Raw genomic sequence first — 16,136 nt, 5'->3', positions numbered from 1 at the left:
CTGTGTAGGGCAAGACTGGAAAATACAAATGAATGAATGTGCAACTTGTGATGCCTCATGAGAAAAAGCAGGAGACATTTTCGGTGATAAATACAGGGGCTCAGGAAAATTTTGCATGGCGCTGCATCAAGGAATACAAACCGAAACTGAATGCAAGTAGAAAGCCATATATTAATGCTAACCAGAAATGCTGCTGAGTTCTTTCAGCCTATATTCATCTCAGCGTGTATGTGTTTGACTGGTCCGCTTGCGGTCCAGATCTGTCTCCTACTGAAAATGTACGGTGTTTAATAAATACACTCACACGACAACAACTACAGAACAGACTACAGAAGAAATTAAATCACGTATCAAACCAAAAATTGGCAAAAATTCAACTTGCAAAACTGCAGGCATTAAACTCTAAATATATTTAGAATTCAGTAAAAATACAAGGCAATCAGTGAAACATGTGCATTCCTCTTTGTACATTTGTCAGTTAAAGGACAAATATGTAAGATTTTTTTTTGGATGCTGGGGCTCCCCTTAGTTTTGTTCATTTTTACAACACTGTACTGAAACCAATCGGTAGAGAGAGTGAGAGGTTGTGGGTCCTACCCTCCTCCAAAAGATATATAGCACAGTTTCTGTTGGTATTGAGCCCAGAGTAGCAATGACAGAGGTTCTATTTTCCTATTTCAGTGAAGTTCAGTGAAGTATTACAAGGATTTTGAAATTACTGTAATTTTAAGGTAAAAAGTTGGTGAAAAAGTGTGGTGTTTCTTTAAACAAAGGTTCTAAAATTTTAATAAAATAATAATAATAATAATAATAATAAAATAAATAAATAAATCACAGATTCTTTTTTTACTGCATTAAACACTATATCCCAAGTTTTTATAACTGTGTTTTATACAATGAAAAATGAAATATCTGACAGGTGCTGACAGGGATATACTGTTGGGAAACATCTGTTGAAGGCCTTGGAAGGCTTGTAAAAAAAGAGGAACATAGCAAAATAGAGGAAAATCCTGGCTGAAAATCTTTTTCAACCCGATTAAGACCTGCAAATATGTTTTTTCCATCAACACAACATTCTCAGACATAAGCCAAAGCCATAGTCTCCCAAGCAAGAATATCCAGACCTCTGAGAGTCTGAGAATGTGTAGCTTTCCACTTACATGCCCTTTGATACAGCCAGCTAAAACAAAGCAGTGGGGGGAAAAGCTGAAGTGATTTACAGAGCAAACAGAGAGCTATGCGCACAAAATTAATGCTGTAATCATGCAACAAGTTGAGTGTTTAATAATTATATAACTGTAGATCACATTGTAGTAAGTGGTTTTCACTTCCATATTACTCTTTTTCTGTTGATCAATGTTAAACAAACTCATTTTTTTCTGTTACTGCTTCTTCCTTTTCGGGGTCACAGTGGGTCTAGAGCCTACCCAGAACTTAGTGGGAGTAAGGCAGGGACACGCCCTTTGCAGACACAGCTGTTATGTTCATTCCCTAAAATAAACCCTTTGATTCAGTTTTGTAAAGTAATAAAATATGAAAATGCCCAAATGATGAGAATACTTTTTATAGACACTGTGCATATACACACCTTCACACAACCTATAGATCTTGGCCTAGATGACCCATGTAACAACACACACGCACACATTGTCCACACGTGTAGCAGCTATGCTGTATCAACTTTTCAGTCCATACAAAATATTATATAGTATATATAAAGAATAAATATAGTTTTATTCCCAATTTAGCTGGACTCAAATCATGTTCCTCAGTAGAGCAGCCTGCTCCATGAATGGGATATCAACACCAAATAAGAACCTCTAAAAACCACTATAGCACCAACATTTTAGGCAATTATATCTTACACAGCCATTAGGGCTGTGTTATATTGTATCGTTCACGATATTATCATCATAATATTAAAGGGGAGTGACTTCAGTTGTGTAGAGGTGGTTTGGTTACAAAACATCAGCTGTACAATAAACCATGGCATATTGTAAGAAATGAAAGAAGCCTATAACAACAGAAGGGGGAAACACAACTAATCTGTTTCACCATCTCAAGCAGAAGCACCTGGTTGAGGACGAGGAGAATCAGAAATGCGGTTAGAATAGTTCAACAGCCTATGAGCTCCAACTCATGCAGATAGAATATACTGACTCAGCACAGCAACAATTCTGTATTTGTTTTGTTATTTAATGTGAAGTTTTAAAGTTACTTTTTGTATAATTGTTTCCACTCGCTGTTTATATGCACACACTACATTTTCTGCACTTTGTGTGGTAGATTTATATGCTATATTTTTTTAATACAAAATCAGAAACTTGGTAACTTACTGTTGTTTACAAAATAAGCAAATATTTACAGATTATTTGTCGCTTCTTCTGAATGTTTGAAATTGTTACATTTGTAGCAAAACTTCTTAATAAATAAACCATATAATATTATAATATAATTTAAATATATTTAATTTAATATAAATAATATAAATGTATTTATTTTGTTGCAATTGTGTGTTCTTAAAATTAATAAAAGATAATGATAGTGATCAGTGTTAGTATATTTTACACTACGCTGATATTTTGAAACATAATATTCATATTCTTTCACATATTCAACACCTCTAGGTTTTTACTGATTAGCATATGGCTGAATGTGCGTTTATATTTTAGCAGATTCTCTATGATTCTAATTTCCAGTTCTACTAAAAGGGTAAAAAACTATATATATATATATAAAAATTAATAAACATACATAAGCACGTGATTATACCATTTGTACAACTATGGACAAGCAATGGACACACACCAGCTAAATGCAATCTCTCATTTTCAAACTTAATCTATTAAATGATCCAAATGCTGAATACTCAACTCATCCTTGCCAGGTGTTCTTGGCAGTGTCACCAAAGAGGATTTGTGGTTGTACAAAAGAGTTCTGTGGTCAGCAGAATTTTTCACAAAGACTCCAACTTAAACCCATGGTTGTGAACAAAGTAACCAGTTCCCATACCTATCATCAGCATGTTTTAGCACTGCAGATGGATAATAAAAACAAATTTGGCTGCACCAAACTTTTGTTTACAGAAGTAACTTAACAGCATGTTCCTGTAATTGTGATTTCTGCTTACTTAAAGTTAACAACACTGCTCTAAGGATTCTTGTGTCATCAAAAACACTGTAATAGGTTTGAAACTGTTTGTGACACGTAATGCATAAAGCAACTCTTTGTTAACTTTATTAATTATTGTTTAAATATTATCTAATACAGCTGTAACATGACTTATGCTCCTGAATATCAAATGGCAACATCCCTGTAACTCTTGCTTGCCCATGCAGCTTCAGGATGTGAAAGTTAGTCTCTGAGACAAGGAAGTGGCTGCTATATTTCACAATATGCGGGCAGCATTTTCCTTTTTGCTGGTTACTATAAAAAGACTGTTCATGCTACTCTACTGCATGCAGAAATGATAATGGAATAAGTGGTCTCTGCTTCTTAAACACAAATGGTAACACTGCAGCCAATATGTCAGCTGTATCAACGGAGCACAGACTGTATCCACATTCGAACTGGATTAGTTTTGTACATATTTACAGAGAGTAAATCATTAATTACACCAGTATGACTTTTACATGTTCATGAAATGAATAATCAGACTCACTGACTATCAAGGATTAGTCACTTATGGGGGCTTCCCAAGCAAAGGCTTGTGCTAGACGTATGAATGACTCATTTACTGTATTGACAGTGAAGCTGTCTGGGACATAAGCTGAGGTTATAAATCATCTGAAAAAAGTAATTCACATGTGCCTGATGTGCTAAATAATATACACAAAATAATGCAAAATCAAAAATATCTGGAACACTGGAATTTAAAGTAATGGATGTAGGTGGTAGATTCTACCTGAGGACGTGGGGTCCTCTGTGAAGTCATGCAACTCTTCTGGAGGGTCACCATAAAATGAGTTGAATTTGTGGCTGGAGACAGCAGCCAGCACTGCCCCCTGTAAAAATCAGACATTACTTACATAACATTTAAAAACACAGTCCTTAATCAATATTCATTAAAATCCTGCAATTAATTCTAAAACTAAAAAGCAAGCCACAAACTAAGATGCCATCAGTCCTTTACATCTAGTTTGATGTCTGCGTTAACATGTTAATTTTTGACATCTTAATGTTTGTCCTTATTTTTCTACGAAGTCACTTAAAACTAAAAGTCCCACAGCTCTATGACTGACTAGAAATGCAGGGAGCTGATCATCTGAGCACAGTGTTGGTTTGTAAATTGTATTATATACTTAAAGAACAATACATTTAGAATCAAAATTAAACAAAGGTGTGTGTGTTTGTGTTAGTGCATGCCCATGTTCATTCCAATATCTGTTCACATGCACGTATACTTATGTAATTTCATGAGGGATTATAAAATATTTGCAAGGTAACCACAAATAAGGTCGAAAAAGACTACAGAGACATGTTGCTTGGGCTGATTTCAAGTGATCCTGTAGCACAGTGTGTTTTTTCATGGTGTGAGAAATAAGGAAGTGCTTTCAGACATTGCATGCAAACATTTGCCTAAAGGCAGCTTATACACAATCTTAGTGGACTTTTTCCCAGCAGTTGAAACCTTAGCCAGGAGAGTAATAGAATTTTACCAGAAAAGTTTGACATGCTCATATCTTTCAGCAATATACTCAGATATTAAATTTTTTTTTTTAGATTTTTTTTTTAACGTGATAGTGTTTAACACGTTAATTTGAAAACATATATTTTGAACAATTTCGCTTGGACAGCAACAATAAAAAACAATAATGCTTTCCTAATTAACGTTACAAAAAGTACCCCAGCTAAAACGAACCCTCCCATGGGAGCCTCTGATTTGTTGCAGAGGTGAATATGCTGTTTGTGTGAAAAAAAAAAAGGTATGAACATATTTTACATTTAAAGCAAAATGAGTTAAATTTGTGCAGTTTTCTATTAAAAAATAAAAATTTCAAATACTGTACTCATGTATTTGTACTGACAGATTTGAGCGCAAAGTCAAAGTAGGTCTTGCGACATTTCCAATACTGATGTTCTCCCTATCAAACCAAGGTGTTCAACTTTACACAGGCTAAAAGATAAAGAACAAGCTGTTTTGTTTTTACAGACACGCGCTTGTTTTTGAATGTCTGAACCACAAATAAAAAAAAAACAAAAAAAAATGTTTCATGTGGCTATCGCCTCTAGTCTGACACAAAACTTTACACATAATGACCTAAAACTGTAGACACTTCGCTAACACGCTCAACAACTCTGAGTTTCAAATATTTAAAATATCACATTTGGGCATCTACTTTTTATTAACTTCCCTGTGTAATTAAAGCCATGTATAGAGAAGTAAATTGTCATCCATCTTATCTGGTATATGAACAGTAAATGTTTTCTTTGTTTTTTTTGGTAAGGTAATATTGCTAAATGTTAAACCTTTAGCTTCCTCCTTGCGTTGAACTTCCTCAGTTGTTCCACAGTCTCAGGCAGGTGGATCTTGTAGGCATAGCGATCCCTCTCCTAATAAATAAATATCTTGGCTTGAATAAATAAGATACTTAAAAAATGCAAATGTATTGATTTTATATACACAATGAAAAATACTTTAATAACTATACAGGGTATAACTGTGTAAACTTGTAATTTTTTGTTAGAACTGGTTGATAGTGTGTGTGTGTTCTTTAGGTATTACTTTGAGCCAAGGGTGGTTGAGGGCTTCATAGACAGTGATCCTCTCAGCAGGGTCCAACATCAGCATGCGGCGAACCAGGTCTTTAGCACTCTCAGAGATGTGACTCCACTGTCGAGGGTTCATCTAATGCAAACATACACACAAACCTAGCTTTGAGATCATTGTATGGTGTCTATTACCTGTTTCTCTCAATGCTGATACATGTACTTTCTTATGCAGGTACTAAAGATTCTTGGTCAGTACAGAGCTCTATTGAAGGCTGGCAGAGTTAAAACAGAAATACCTGATAAAAACCCTGAAATTTGGAATTAAACTGAATTATTCTTTGAATCAAATATATGTTTATTCTGCACATTCCTGAATAAAATGCAGTATTAAAGTGTCTCTCTCACTTAAAAACGTCTTGGGTAATAGAAGTAGGTGAATAATATTATTGATCAATATTAATTCTCCACAACCGGTGGTGTATGGCCACATTGAAAAAATATAAATATATAAAAAAAGAATAGGTCGGTCAGGGGGGGTTTAAAAGAAGTCTGATTTTACATTATATGACATGATGAATTTTCATAGTTAGGGACATCCCCATACATAAATTGTGAGCTGATTATAAATAGTAAAAAACCTAAAGTTTAGTTCATTTGCCATACAAAAATATGAATATGTGTGGGCATTTTGTAAATAAACTACTACCTTGTATTTCCCTTTAATTATGCCTTCAAACAAACGCTCCTTGGTTCCATAAAAGGGCAAGCAGCCACTGAGCAGGATAAAGAGAATAACTCCACAGCCCCATACATCTACAGGCTTCCCATACGGCTCCCGCTTCACTACTTCAGGAGCCATGAAGTGAGGAGTCCCTACTCGACCTTTCCACACACACACACACACACACACAGAGAGAGAGAGAGAGAATTTTTAACAAGTCTTTAAAAATATACTGGCACACAAACAGATGTGAGAAAACCTCAAGACTAAACATGATGACCTCACTGAAAAATCAAAATGACTCAAAAGACCTTTTACAATACAGAGCACTTCAGACTGCAGTATTACACTCCACACCTACCTCCAGCCACAAGGCCAGACTCTCCAAGTTGGATGGCCACCCCAAAACCCCCTAGTTTGACAGGGGCAGAATTCTCTTTTGATGCGAGGAGAACACAGTGAGGCTGAAAAACACAATTAAGATGATTGAAATATGATACATACACAATCATTTGAGGCAATAAATTATATAATATATCCCTGAGTTCACTTTGGTATACAGGAACATGTGCTGCAAATTTTCATTGCACTACACTTTTACATTTTCTGAAACTTACCCCAACTTCAGAAAGCGGTATAAAGAAATCTTTTTCTCCACCAAACCTTAAATTTTTGCAGCTACATTCAGAAACAAGATTTACACTACAGTTTTGCTCAAAACCACAACTGCTCTTTGTGTGTTCATGTGTGTCTGTTTATGGACCGTGTTAAAATACATACAAACGTGCATTACACATTCCTATGCATTTGTATTTTTAATAAATATAAAATGTGCATAAGAGATCATTCTGACCAATTTGCTTTGCACTTTCCAAAAAATAACTTCCAAATGTCAGTGAAGTTTCAGCACTAACAAATGTTAGCATTTCTGTAAGCCTGATAAAAGCCTTATATTCATCAGTCTTTCTTTTTTTTCCTTTTACGTTCACTATGCTAGCCTGTACAAAAAAAAATAATAATAATATTTTCTTTTCTTAAGTCTAGCATGGGCTTAGCATCTAGGAACTGCACATCACCTTTCAAAAAATAGTCAGCTTTTTTTTTTTTTTGGCTTGTGGTTTTGTCTTCATCTGCATTTCTCTCCCTTCCTCTAAGAGTGAGACAACACAGCACTTGCACAGAGAGAGAGAGAGAGAGAAGAACTGACTAGAGCTAGAGATTTGTCACTTATAGCTCCATATAAGAAAATAAAAACGGATAAAACACAGTAACTTGGACATGAATCGCTAAGAAGCAAAACGACAAGACTGCAGAGACACGCTTACAGGTGCAGATACAGAGCGAATAAACTGCTGTTTCTGACATGAACGGTAAGTGAAAATAATTAAGTAATGTCAGAAAAAAAAAACATTTTTTTTAAGAATACATTTTTGAATGTGGCTCTAGTGTATTGTATGCATATGCATTTTTGCGTGTTCACTAGTATAGTGCAAGAGCAATTGTGAATGTTCAGTTAAGGTCATGAACATCTAAGAACAAAAGAAAACTACAGTAAAACACATGTGAAATTCTTCTGCTTTAACAAAAACCAAATAGACCATAACTGCTGGTTTGTGCTTTCTTATTACTGATTGGGATCATTTATAAAGGCAAAATCTTAACATATCTCCATATGGATTTAATAAAAACAATTGTATGAAGTTTTGAAACATTTGGCAAAGTTAAACAATCCACCATAAATACTTTTAAAATGGAAAACTGGAGAAAGAGAATATAGCTGAATGACTGGGAAGAAATGAAGCAAGTGAACATGCAGTGGAAATGTCTAAGCCTTTAGAAATCTGGGATAATGCCTAACCATAGTTTATGGTCCTCTGCTTAGGTATTTGGATGAGAATCAGGTATGGGAAAGCCAACCTTTTTTTTCCCCTCTAACTTCTTTCTCTTCTGTAAGGCTAAATGTTTCACTTGCCAAATCTATAAATTCACAATGAATTTCCTTCCTCTTACAGGGCTGGATATATATGCTGCATGATTGGCATTACACACAAAGCCAGTATTCTGAAAAAGGTGTCAAACTACATTTGCGATGGCCACGTTTAATCTCACAAGTGGGTGGTCAAACATGTCTTTCATCCAGCCCACCACTTCAGAAGCCAACCAATCATGTTCTTTGGAGGAGGAATCACTGCGTGTGCCTTTGGCTATTCTCTACTCCCTTCTCTTTCTGTTTGGCCTCATAGGGAATGTTCTAGCCCTCTGGGTCTTCTTCTTTCTGCACTCTCGCCGGAACTCTGTCCGGGTTTTTCTCATCAATGTAGCCCTGGCTGACTTAATACTGGTGGTCTGCCTGCCATTTCGTGTACTCTATCACATGCTAGGCAACTTCTGGCCACTGGGCCCACGCATGTGCAAGGTGGTAGGCAACGTCTTCTACATGAATATGTACGTGAGCATCACTCTGCTCGGCCTCATCAGCCTAGACCGCTATGTGAAGATACAAGGGGTTCGGTTTGCCTGCTGCAACCGCTGGCTTAGAGGCAGTGGCTGGAGCATGATGGCTTGTGGATTTTTGTGGACAGCCTCTCTAGTGTCTGTTGTGCCCATGATTGCCCTGGCTGAGGGCAATGAGGAACAAGGGAAATGTTTCCAGTATAAAGCACGTACAGGAGCTCGTGGCAAAGCATACTTCAACCTCCTCCTGGTGGGTGTCTTCTGGCTGGTGTTCATAATACTGGTCGTTTCCTATGGCCGGATTGCCTGGCGCCTTCTGCAGGCATCACGCAACAAACCTGATCTGCCCAATGCCATGCGCTACAGCCGTACAGCCAAGAAGTCCTTTGTGGTGCTGTTCCTGTTTACCATCTGCTTCGTGCCCTACCACTCCTTCAGAGGTTTCTACGTGCAGTCGCAGCTCAGTGAGACTTCCTGCGAGACACGTCGACTTGTAGATCGCACCAATGAAGTCATGCTGCTTTTCTCTGCCCTCAACAGCTGTCTGGACCCAGTCATGTACTTCATGCTGTCAGGCTCAGTCCGCAAGGCCACGCTCAAAGCTGTGTCCCAAGTCTTCAGAATACATCACGACGCAGCAGGAGTGGTCAACAGCTCTACCACAGAGTTCCGCAGGACGTCCATGTCCCAGGCTTCCACCACCGTCTTGGCCACACCCCGAGGGAGTGTGGGGCTCATCACCACGCTCCGCACCAAAACCTCTCATCCAAAAGAGAGACCATGAGTTTGGGGAGAGCAAAGAATGATGTTGCTGCACTGGCAGTTCACTGAGAGATCTTATAATTGGAGGACATTTTAATCAGAGAAGGAACTTGCCACTCAACTGACTTTTAACTGATTCCACTCCAACATTTCTTCAGTACATTTGCTTTATTAAAATAAATAAATAAAAAAAATATTATCCAGTTGAAAATGTATTGCAAGTGTATATATCCACTTCATTCTGAGGAAGGAAGTCAGTGACAGCTGTGGATGCTTTCTGAAGTAATACGTGACCTTATGTACGGAGAATGCTACAGATCAGCGATCATGACTCACAAAGCAAAAGGACTACTGTGAACTTTAAGGAGTGACATTACTTTGTGGGGCATTTCCAAATTCAGTTAGCATACAGAATAGCATACAATAATCATATTCATTTACATAAGTCTAATGTGAAAACAAAATTAAAAAAATTATATTTTTGTTGCTGTTTTAAACAGTGTTTCTTTTAATAACATATATTTTCTTTGGAAAAATCCTAAACTCTGCGTCCTGGAATTTTTCTTTAAAGAACAGTACAACCCCACACCCACACACTTAACACTTTTTTTAAGGTTTAACTTAAACGTTAAAAAAAAAAAAAAAAAACACCCAAATATTTGTGAATGCAAAAAATGTCCAGCAAAAACCACAAGTGCTCCATCATAAACATGTTTGTTGCCAGTAGACAGTGTTTTACATTTTCTTTCTTTTGACATTTATATTGTCTAATAATGAATAATGATATTGGTTATGTCTTATATATGTCTGCTGTTATTGCTTTTGTCTTGTCTGTATTTTCATCATATATGTTTCCTTGTGTCTGTCTGTTGTCATTATGGGGGAGAAGAAAAAAAAACGACACATAATTAACACTAGCATACACCCACACACAAACACATTCTTACAGATGTGAAAGCATATACACCAAACCCTGAGACTGAACCCTGAAAAAGCTCCAACCTCAATTATGCACACACAAAAGCCTTGTAATCCTTTGAGCCTTTGACTCCATGTTTGTGCCTGTCAGACTAAAGCTATCGATCAGAGAAGATGGAGTGGGTCTGTGTCCAGTGTGCAAAAGAAAACCAACTGCCCATCTGTCCCAGCCCCAAGGAGGGTCTCTGACAGTAATCCCACTTTAATCACAGATGTCTGTCTCATTAAAAAGGGACTTCCCTCGCTAACCAACAGAACTTTTCCACACAAGTGTGCACAGTGTGCAAGAGAGACAATCTTGCGAAACTGCAAGCAGTGTGTTTACAAAAACAAAACATACCTACACTCAGAACACAATGGATTGACGTTCAACTACATGAAAATAAATAATCTTTTTAACAATCTTTTAAATCTGAAACCTCAACATTTGAAGGTCAAGAATGGATGAAAACGCCATCAAACAGGATGTGGTTACCTATTTCACAAGTAACAAGTAATCCAGCCATGGGACTTGCAGAAGCACACGTATAAATTAACTGCTTTGTCAACAGATTAAAGAACTCAAGCCACATAGAACCTTCTCCTAGCAAAATGTAAATACTGTTTTGAAATATGAAACATAGACATCATTTTAATTTTCAATGCGGTTTTTATCTTAAAATATGCATTCAAGTTTTAAAAAGTTATTCTACTTATAAAAGCTTGGATATTACAGATTCACAGATGCCAAGTCCTACCTTCACATCTCGGTGAATGACATTGTTGTCATGGCAATAGCGCAGTGCCTCCAATATTTGACGCATGTAGTGGCTGACAAAAGGGTGAGATGACAAGAAAAAAGAATAAAGGACAGACAATAGAAAAAGGAAGAAAGAAAAAAAGAGGAATCATTATAAACCACATTCCATTTTTATTACTTGTCAGTATTACAGGGGAAAAATATGGAAGAAAAAAAAAAGGAAGAGGACATTTCCTTTAAGCATGGTTAAATAGCACATACCTAGCCACAGCTTCACTGTACACAAAACCTGCATCTGCCCGCTTCACAATTTCAAAACAAAGATCTGCGCCATCCATACTGCAGAGAAAAAGCAAGAAGGAAAGTTAACTACATACACATATTTTGACAATTACCACATCCTTAACCACAATGTATTTGGGTTGCCTTAATATAAAAGATATCTTCCCACACACAGAATGACTCAAGAGCAAATGTTCACTGTAACATCTAATTTCTAATTGACATAATCTTGTCTAAATGACTTAAATAAATGTTTTCTTTTAATTCTGTTCATCCTTTTTTTGTTGTTGTTAATTCTGTTAAGTCGTCCCCCAGTGTGTTCATGTACTGTCCTCTTAAAAGCACACTACTGCACATTTTACCCCATGCACTCTGACAGAGGACAACCGAGCAACTCGAGCAGCTGTGTTGCTGTGTCTGTCATTTAGATGTGTTTTGACTTTAGACACTGAACATAAAGTCAAATGTAAACATTGACAAGAAACTCTTTCAGCAACTGAAGTTAATCCTACCAGTCTGTTTCAACACTTGAAACCCACACACACATATAACCTATCAGATATTACAGTGAACATTTGCTCAAGATAAGCTTCCTGAGTTAATCTGTTAATAGCCAACTTAAATTTACATACTCAAAGTCAAAACACATGCCTAATGCTTGAGACACTGTTTTACGTTGTTTTAAGAAAAAGACTTGGACTAAAACACATTACTAAAAAGGTTAATGTTATTCTTGATTAGTTTTATTAGTTTTCATGTACAACTTACTCTTCTTTAAAAATCTAATACACCCAGATAAGAATAATGGTCAATGGCAGTGGTTCAATATTTGAAACTGACTGATATTTCAAGCTGCACTTACAGTATTTGAGAAGAGAAAGTGATGTAAATAAAAAATTGGCCTATTGCCCCAATTGTAATTGCACTGAAATTGCAATCCTCTACGTCTTACAGCTATACTTCTCTTGAACATCACTGAGCACAAGGGAGGAACACACAGGGTGCCAGTCGATCGCAGAGGGTTACACACTCAGGCAGTGACACACACAGACCAGTGGAAATTTTTGCAAAGCCTACTGACCAACTAACATTTTTGCTGGATAATGGAAGAGAACTGGAGTACACCTGAGGAAATGTATGCAGACACAAGGAGGACACCCCAAATTCCTCACACACACAGTGATTAGGATGCTGTGTGGAAATTACACTATTAAAACGTTGCCCCATCCTGCCTTGCACACAAGCAGACAGTGTCATGTTAAAAAAAATAACCCTCAGTACTAGCATCTGCTCAGAGATGCCATATTCATGCATGCATATTTTTATCTAAACCACATATCAACACTGAATGACACGAATACTAATAAACATCATCGTTATCATCATAACCAAACACTTACAACTCGAAAACCATGTAGAGCATTCCATCTGAGCTGTAGGTTTCCAGTAGCTCTACAATGTGAGGGTGCTTTAGCATGTGACAGATGCTAGCCTCTCGTTTGAGATCTAGAAAGAGAAAGAGAAAAGCCAGACATCACACCTTTAGCTTTCACTTCAGCTTATCAAGCCCAACTTTGTACATACAGAAGCTGTAGGTTACCATTGTGATAAATGCTCTAACAGTAAAAATCTTGTGTAGTGGTTTTATTGAATGCATGGTGTGTGAATGTATTATGCTGAGTGGGCTTCATATCCGCACACAGCACCAGACTGCATGACATCCTTCATCATTCACATTCACACTGTTCCATTGTGCTCCAGCCAGACAGGCTGACGTCACTGTTAAACACTTAGTGGACACTAGAGGGAGCAATGTGGTCCATTCAAACACTGCTGCAGTCCACACACAGGGTTTTTCCCTCTTTCAAATATAGTATTATGATAACTATGAGAGTGAGGAGATATATATATATATATATATATATATATATATATATATATATATATATATATATATATATATATATATATATATATATATATATATATATATACACACATATATATATATACACACACACACACGTATATGTATATATTTACATCAGACAAAGAAAACATATCAAAATAAAAGTACAAATTATAAATTATATTTAGTGGGGAATGTTTTGGTGAAGGAAAAAAGAATCATTATTCTACACACTGCCTCTTCCTCTTGCTCCTCCTTTTCCCCCTGCTCACTAATCGCTGTTCCTTTGTGCGACCCAGTTGGCACAGGCTGGGATTTTGAGACAAGTGGAAACACCTCAGGCCATATTTTCATTTCCAGCCTTATTCTGTAGTATTTTCTTCAATCAGATATCAAAGCACATTAAGCAGCGTTGTGCGGTGCAACTGTAACATAAGCAGTGTATGAAGCATGCCAATACAGGACTGGAGTTCAGCTGCATGCATGTGCCCCTTCATTAACGGAAATGCAACTTTACCATAAAAGCATACCCCTAAACCATATTTTTGTCCATGCACAATACTGAAAATGTAACAATGAATAAAGCAAACTAAAGTGGTGTTTTGCATTTTCAAATCAGGTCTGGCCACTGCCCAATTGACTGAACGTTTTAAATGCTTAAAAAGTTGCAAGGGCTAATTTGAGGTGACGCCTGGAGGAAATGGAAGAGAATCGTCATCCCGTGAAGTGGACATTTAAGGCCATGGGGCTTCTATCCTGATCACAATCTGCCACTCCAATTAAAACCATGACAACCAAAGCACATGGTCCTCTTAAGTCTACCGTTAAATATTAGGGCTAACAAAATCATCAGATTATTTTAATATTAATGGGTTACGTTGAAAATAAATTTTCTATGTACTATTTAGAATCTTGTTTTTTATTTAAAGGGACAATCTGTAAGATATTTACTGTACTTGGTCATAAAAAGTCCAGGGTGTGATATCACAGATTAAGGAAACAGCCAAAGCTAAAACACTGCTCATACAGCATCTCAGCATTGCTGAACCAGTATATTCTCTTTGAGAAGTGCCCAGTCCGCAGCGGAGTTCCTGTGATCCCACCCTCTGTCTAATCCAAACCCACAGTGTTGCCAGGTCTACATAAAGTGTCTATTGTTTTATGTGTTTTATACAAAGAATGTGAATAACATGATTGAAAGGTGTAAATACCATTGTTTGTTTTTAAAAAAAATGAGGCAGATTAATGTGTTTCTCTATGTTGTGTGTGTTTTAAATAAATTAAGGAGTTTGCGTTTAAAAAGCCTCACATATTCACCTATTTAAGATGGAGTGGAGAAATTAAGCTTGGTAGTACACAGCAAATATAAGCGTTTCACTTGTAGGTAGATGTTTTAGTGACATGATGTACCCTTGGTCATGTGTTTTAAATGGATTCAATGGGAAATAATGTTTCAAAACTAATTTTGTTCATGAAACATAGCGCTAACTTTAGCTTCGCATTAGGAGTGGGCAGTATAATATAATTCAAAATAATACCGGTATGTATTTTAATTCTGTAAGACTTTCGCCATATCGCGATGTTGTAACGTAAGCGCGAGCTTCTGACGCAGGTGCATGAATATGACTTCTGCTCAAGCTAAAGCTGGGGGATATGTCGATACATAAAACCCAAATATTTAGTTCATATCAGATATTCATGCACTGCATCTCTAAAAACATAATGGCACTTATCCAATGCATGATACCTACACTACTTTACTTGACTCTACTTTTCTATTTGGCAAATTCGGTACCTGGTACGTATTTATTTACTTGCTCCAATTAAAAAAAAAACAAAGCAACTAAGATTTATCAGTTGTCAATGACAGTGACTCAAACTTAGAAGTCACACAATCATACTCACTATCTCTTATACACATGTAAACTGGCAAGCCTGTTGCGTAACACAAAAAAAAAAAAAAGGCTAGCCTATATTCTTTCAAGTCCCAACAAAAATTTCCAGACTCACAAGCTCTGTAAGTCAACATGCAACACACAGACATTACTAGATGATAAGTCTTTATTTCTAGACAGTACACATAATCCAGACAATGGAAACAGATGTCATTTCATCCTGTAGGGAGCGTTAGCCTACATTCTCTAAAGCATTCCTGCTCACAGAACACACACAGAAAAGTGGAGCTGCTTATTCTGCTGCAAACCACAAGACTTAACAATGAGTTCTTAATAAGGAATACATTTCCTAGATTTAATTATAAAGTTTAAATTTGGCTCAATTCTTAAATGGACACAAAATATAACTGTTTTCACATGTCTTGAGTGTGCCTCTTGGGACTTTTTACAAAGAGGGGCACAGTGTACATTTAGTAGACCAGCCTCTTAATGGATTTCTTGCCAGATTACAATGTCATGCAATTCCTTGTTTCTTTACATCCAAGTGCTGCTTAGAGTGCATTAATTGCTTATTAGCAAATGTGAGAAGTAAACAGCTATGCAAAGCAGCCGCTGTTGACACAGCTGGTCAAATGGTCCTTCACTGCTGTTTGTGTAACTTCATCACACTTTAACGTTCACACT

General features: G+C 36.7%; 2 protein-coding genes across 13 annotated transcripts in view; one reads left to right on the top strand and one right to left on the bottom strand.

Annotated features, from left to right (window-relative positions):
* The window catches only part of caskb (calcium/calmodulin-dependent serine protein kinase b), a 63,994-nt gene that overhangs the window by 22,044 nt on the left and 25,814 nt on the right, over nucleotides 1–16,136 (bottom strand). For 6 of the 12 annotated variants that reach the window (XM_066662818.1, XM_066662816.1, XM_066662824.1 and 3 more), the window contains exons 3-10: nucleotides 13,049–13,154; nucleotides 11,628–11,705; nucleotides 11,365–11,437; nucleotides 6,795–6,897; nucleotides 6,416–6,594; nucleotides 5,726–5,848; nucleotides 5,470–5,553; nucleotides 3,905–4,004 (exon numbers count right to left, since the gene is read on the bottom strand). In XM_066662818.1, coding sequence (XP_066518915.1) covers nucleotides 3,905–4,004; nucleotides 5,470–5,553; nucleotides 5,726–5,848; nucleotides 6,416–6,594; nucleotides 6,795–6,897; nucleotides 11,365–11,437; nucleotides 11,628–11,705; nucleotides 13,049–13,154 — 846 coding nt within the window. The remainder of the gene's footprint in view (nucleotides 1–3,904; nucleotides 4,005–5,469; nucleotides 5,554–5,725; nucleotides 5,849–6,415; nucleotides 6,595–6,794; nucleotides 6,898–11,364; nucleotides 11,438–11,627; nucleotides 11,706–13,048; nucleotides 13,155–16,136) is intronic. The other 6 variants (XM_066662817.1, XM_066662826.1, XM_066662828.1 and 3 more) reach the window with 1 other exon arrangement.
* On the top strand, nucleotides 7,676–10,196 carry LOC136690804 (probable G-protein coupled receptor 34). Its single transcript, XM_066662829.1, has 2 exons — nucleotides 7,676–7,803; nucleotides 8,446–10,196. The coding sequence occupies exon 2, from the start codon at nucleotides 8,523–8,525 to the stop codon at nucleotides 9,669–9,671; it is 1,149 nt and encodes a 382-aa protein (XP_066518926.1). The 5' UTR covers nucleotides 7,676–7,803; nucleotides 8,446–8,522; the 3' UTR covers nucleotides 9,672–10,196.

The sequence above is a fragment of the Hoplias malabaricus genome, chromosome 3 (genome assembly GCF_029633855.1).
Source record: "Hoplias malabaricus isolate fHopMal1 chromosome 3, fHopMal1.hap1, whole genome shotgun sequence".
Taxonomy (NCBI): domain Eukaryota; kingdom Metazoa; phylum Chordata; class Actinopteri; order Characiformes; family Erythrinidae; genus Hoplias; species Hoplias malabaricus.
This window is presented reverse-complemented; position numbering and strand designations above follow the sequence as displayed.